This window comes from Sciurus carolinensis, chromosome 12 (assembly GCF_902686445.1).
Source record: "Sciurus carolinensis chromosome 12, mSciCar1.2, whole genome shotgun sequence".
In the NCBI taxonomy this organism is placed as follows: domain Eukaryota; kingdom Metazoa; phylum Chordata; class Mammalia; order Rodentia; family Sciuridae; genus Sciurus; species Sciurus carolinensis.
This window is the reverse complement of record NC_062224.1, coordinates 44644206-44650073: the sequence shown is the minus strand read 5'-3', so window position 1 is coordinate 44650073 and position 5868 is coordinate 44644206. Positions and strand designations below refer to the sequence as shown.

Genomic DNA, 5868 nt, shown 5'->3' with positions numbered 1-5868 from the left:
TTTTCAGTTCATGGTCACTTGGTACTGTTACTCTGGGTCTGTGGTAGCACAATACATTCAGTGGGAGCAAATATTGAAGAAGGCCTGTTCATCTCATGGCAGCTGGGAAGCAAGAGAGAGAATAAGGTCCCGGGGTCTCAATATCCCCTTCAAGGTCAATGTCACCGATAACCTAACTTCCTTCCACCAGGCCTCACCACTTAAAGGTTCTATCACCTCCCAGGCATGCCACCTACTGGGGACCAAGTCTTTAACACATGGGCCTTTGGAGGGCATTTCAGATCCAAACTACAGAAAATACTCAAAATGTTTTCCCAAGTGACATTCCCAATGCATGCCCTCAGCAGGTGTGAAACTCCCACTGACTCCATAAATTTCCAAAGCTTGCTGTTACCTTTTTTTTTTTTTTGTCACTGTGGTAGATCTGCAGTGGAATTAATTACATCAAGTATTGCATTTGGATTTTCCTGATGAGAGATAATGTAGAGGGCTTTCCACAATCATTCATGTGAATGTCCACTTTTGTGTACTTGCCATTTAAATCTTTTCCTCAGCTTTCTGGCAGGTTATCTTTTTCCTATTTCTTTGTAAATTTCATCATACATTCTATACATGAGTCCTTTCTTTATATGTGTCATAATTATCATCTCTCACACTATGGCTTCCCTTTAAACTCTCTCAATAATTTCTGTTAATATACAGAAGTTTTTCAGTTTTAATGATTCTTAATATTTATCCTATTGCTTTTTCAAGAAATTTTTATCTATCACCAGAGTTAGAGAGAGACTTACATGTAAGTGTCAGTTACATATGTGTTATATTGAGTGAGGTAAGGATGGACGAGGTATCTGATTTATTCTGCATGATGTATTTAAAAGGATTCTCCTTCCCCAATCCCATGCTGCAATAGCACTTCATTTTAAATTAGATAACTATATATAAGCAGATCTGTTTCCGGACTCTTTACACAGTGCGTTATAATATACTGTTTTTTTTAATATATAATTTTTAGTTTTTAGGTGGACACAATACCTTTATTTTATTTTGATGTGGTGCTGAGGATTGAACCCAGGGCCTCAGGCATGCTAGGCAAGCACTCTACACTGATCCACAACCACAGCCCCTTCCACACTGTTTTAATTACTCTAACTCTGAAATATTTTTTCATATCTATAAGTGCAATAGCAATAATTGCATTTTTCTTTCAAAATTGACTACCTAATCTTTTTTTAATAAAAATTTTAAAGTCAGCTTTTCATTTTCCATAGAGACAAAGAAAGTCCAGGAATTTTCAGAGATCATATTGAACCTAAAAACCACTTAGGGAAGAATTTATGTTTTCACAATATGAATAGAATTTATCCTTCCATTATTTTAGTCAATTAAAATTTGTCTCGATAAGATTTATAATTTTATGTGTATTATATAGTACTGACTATACATGTATTACAGCATAATTTATATTGTTTATTATACCATGTAAATATATAAAAAATAGGAACTTACATACCTAGATAATTTAACATATAAAATTTCTCTCATTATTATTTTATAATCTTACAAGACTTATTTATCTTCAACTTTTTTCCTACTTTGCTCTAATATGTTAAATTTATCAAATGCTTTATTGAATCTGCTGAAAGCTGCTTTCGTCCCCTACTTAATTCTATTAGTAGAATTGCATTTTTCTCTGTTTCCCCCGGCTCTCCTGGAATCACCATCTGACACCCCGTTGTTCTGCTGCTGGATCCCCTCCCAGTGCTTGCTGGGGGAACTACTGCCAGCCATGTTTGAGGGAGGAAACAGCTTTTGCTTCCTTTGTTGTAATAACTTTCAGGTTAAACGGTTAGGGATGACAGCTCCAAAAATGAGTGTGAAGGTATTCCCACATTTTCTATTCTCTGGAGTAGTTTCTGAGAGATTGACATTATTTTATCCTGAGATGTTGGAAGAATTGATGAGAAAAGAAATCTGGGCCTAGAGTTGTGTGTTGGCAGGGGGTAGGGATGGTAGAAAGACTTGCAAGTATTGATTCCCTTTTTAATAAGTAGTAAACTTTCCAGTTTCTTTTTCCTCTTATTTTGATTTCAATAAATTTTCCTAGTTATTGGAAGAATTTTTCTATTTGACCATGACTCTTTACATTTTGCTGTAATTTGTTCATTATATCCTTCAATTAACCTCTTTAATAAGAATCTGTATTCTAGAAATTGGTACTTTTCTCTTTTTAATGTCAATATTCTCAGTAGTTTATATTAGAATTTTCAAAGAATCAACTCTTGTCTTGATTTTCTCTAAAGTATCTTGCTTTCATTGAACTCTGCTATTAACTTATACCATTGTTTCACATAATGAGTCCAAGAAAGTGTTTTGCACAATGCCATGGTGGGTCTTCTTGCTCCTTCCAATGCATATCTGTCCTCATATATTTGCTGACCAAAATGACAGATTTAAAAATGAATTAATCATTATGGCTAATCAGGGATCCTATTGCAAATTCAATGCACAGCCTTCCCTGGCTTCTCCACAACCCACTAAGATTCTCCATCAATCTCTAAGCTTAATGGTAGTGACAGGGAGAATGGGCATAGAATGTAACTGTCATGTAGAATCTGACAAATGCAACCTGGTACACTTATCTCCCTCCCCTGAAGGTAAATACCTGACAATGAGTAAAGAGAAAGAGAATGAATCCTCTAGACAGTCAAAAACCAGATGAGCCAATTGAAATGTGAAAGACTTCCTTTTCAATCCAACGCCTCTCCTGCTGTGTAACACGTGTCCTTTATTGTATTCTGGACAGCATCACCCCAATAATCAATTGTCTGCTATCCCATAAAAATAACAATAGTAGTCGGGCATCTGAACTGAGAACTGTAAACTAGCTGTCCAACTGGGAGACAAAGGAAGTCGAGGAGAATAAGAGCCAATGGGACCAGCTACCTATTCCAGATCTGAGACTCAGGCTCAAGCTTGTCCCCATGAGTTGCTACACAGACAAAATCTGACAAGAAATATTTAAATCAGATTCAGCAGCCCCCCAACTTATTTAGAAATGCAGAGCCCAATATCTGCCCTAGCACTTTTCATTCATTAGGATCTGCTTTTACTTTATCTGCATTGCAAAGAAACTCACAAATAATTCTGAAAAAGGTGATTAGAAGATCACAGTTTGAGAAATGACAGTGTCAGTGTCTCTGTGAGTGGGCAGTAGGCTATTTTATTGTCATTTTAACCCTCTGCTTACCCTACAGATGCTTCTTATTGATGATTATCTTATTAACTGTCCCAAACTGCCTTAAAGTTTGCCATGCTTTTGGCTGGAGCCCATAGGAATTTATGGCATGGCATCTGTTAATAATTCTGATTTCATTTATTTTACCAGCAGTGAAATTGAGGTCTCTGAGCCTGGGTGGAGGCAAGCTGTAAACAAATCAAAACAAAATAATTGACTGGGAAATATGACATACTAATCAACAACATTGTTCAGAAAGCCCCTGGGATGCCACATAGTGGAATAAAAAGTGCTCTTAAGATCATTTTTAAGATGAGCAAGCTAAGAGAAAGACTGGCCCTGCCAGGTCAGAGAGCAGAGACAGTGAAGCCCACCCCCTTCAACCCTCCACCCAAGGCTTCTTACTCCCTGAACTCAGTACCGCTTGTCCACAGAGGTTTCTGACTTGCTCTCAGGAATGATGACTGAATTCTTGGGTATTTTGTCTTTATCGAGTAAGTGATTAATTTAGTTCCATTATTTTAAAAATGTAGATTTGCTCACATGGATTGATTCATTTTCACTGTGAATTTCCAAAAATTTATTGGCTAAAATTACAAAATAATTTGTAGAGAATATACATATAAGTAACCACAAGTTGTGATTTGAAAATTGCTAACATTGTTAACTAGTCAATTCATCAGTTTGTGAACTGACCAAAACATGACACCAAGACTAATATCTTCAACCCTAATTCCTCCAAGAAGTACATCTCATGATGCTTTTATTTTCAGGATTAAAATGGTGTTCAAGAAGCATGAATGTAAATAGTAGACCCATCTCCCATCATTGCTCAGATCTAGGCATATATAAACTTCTCTCTTTTTTTTTTTTAGAGTTAATTCCAGTTACTATACATTTATTGGTTATTAACAGCACAAATTTTATGTTCCAAAAGAAATATAATGATCCAGCACAATGTTTACGTTTAATTTTTTCTTAAAGAGAGACAAACTAACTTTAAGGAAGAACTGACTTTTCTTGGTATTTCATTTTAAATTACTAATATAAACTTACCAGAGAAATAATTATATATTTTGGTCAACATCAAATAACCTGCAAAAACTTTCTAAGACAGATGCATTTCATATTTAATTTTCAAAGATAAATAATGGATTTCTAACTGAAAGCATTTACATTCCTAACTCTCTAAAGTAAACATTAAAAATAAAATACAAAAAATGATCTCTCAGCTTTTGAATAGTTCACTTAGTTACATAAAGTATTTTTTGTCAACTTTCTCAAATTCGAAAGCTATTTACTTCCTAGGAACATGACAAAAAGAATCTTCATTTCAAACCAGTCAGTCCATTTCCATGGCAACACTGCGGGATTCCTTGGCTAACATAAGTCGCATTAGTTGACTGTGGAATTTCTCAATCTTCTTTACATCTTGAGCTTGGTCTGTTCTATACACCAAACAAACTAAATCATCTGTTACTTTAATACACAAACTCCCATCAGAATGCCTATATTTGAGAACAACACGTGCCTTCATAGGGTCAGCGAGGTAGAGTTTCTCGGCCGTGCGGCTGAACTCCTCCCAGGTCTGGTACTGCCGCATCGTGGCCCGGGATGGATGGGAAAGAGAGGCAACCTGAGGGACCGGAGGCGGCACAGCCTGGCCCACCGACCTACCTACAACCAGCGGTCGCTGACCAACGCAGGAGTCCCAGCTGCTCCTAAACTTCTCTTTTTATGTCCAATGGTGAGCACCAAAACTGAAAAAAGAAACATCTTCAGTACTCAAGAATGGCAACACAGCTGTGTGTGTCATTGTTGGAGAACGTCATGTTTATAGTAAAGAAGAGGAATCTAATTTAGGAGGACTTTACAATTTCCTTTTTTTCCATTTGTTTTTCTTGTATGACACATGACAGAAGAAACATGTTTTCAATTTTAGGACTTCTCTTTGTTGAAATGAGTTGGGACAACATCACTTTTATAGTCGACTCAATTCCGTGTTCATTTTCAGGAATGGAACTTGTATTTATTTTGATATCAATACTTCCAGGAATGTTTTTAAAGCTCAGTTAAAGAAAAAATCCTTGCTTTGCATGGCCCTATGAAAGGAAATACAAAGATTCACTATGAGTCAAAAACTTACTTTGGCACCTAATGTGAATGGAGATATAATAATTTGGAAAATGTCTGTAAATATTTCAAATATGAATCTCATTGATCTGCCTATTAAATAACTAATAGAAAAAAACAAGGAGCATCATGTAGCACTTCACTGAAAAGTACACATAGGAAACAGGATTAAAAAAATCCTTCCAAGTCAATTCTTATCGTCTACTACTTTCTATAATACTGAGAAGTGGTTGTTTTAAAAATAAAATACTATAAACTAATGCAAAAGGAACTGGCAGAACTTAATAAACCTTAACTAATAGAGTTTAATGTCAATTTAATTGGGGTATCTGAAATTTAAAGAAGAAATTGTTTAATTTCAGATATATTCTCTATCTGGGCCAAATATTAGTTGTTTTCACTTCAAACAAAGAGTTGATTTTTTAAAAAATTTTAGTCTTCTAAATAATTAGAACTGTGTTCTTCAACTGCACCTGCTCCCTCTTTTCCCACTACAGTAG

The 5868-nt window shown here is 35.5% G+C and overlaps 1 protein-coding gene across 1 annotated transcript; it reads right to left on the bottom strand.

The window, feature by feature from the left end:
• Positions 1-4281: 4281 nt before the first annotated feature.
• Positions 4282-4838, bottom strand: LOC124962203 (signal recognition particle 9 kDa protein-like). The gene has a single exon (XM_047521386.1). The coding sequence runs from the start codon at positions 4836-4838 to the stop codon at positions 4578-4580; it is 261 nt and encodes an 86-aa protein (XP_047377342.1). The 3' UTR covers positions 4282-4577.
• Positions 4839-5868: the final 1030 nt, after the last annotated feature.

Bases quoted from the DNA above. Each gene is read 5' to 3' on its own strand.
- LOC124962203 (XM_047521386.1), bottom strand. From the start codon at position 4,838: ATGCGGCAGTACCAGACCTGGGAGGAGTTCAGCCGCACGGCCGAGAAA.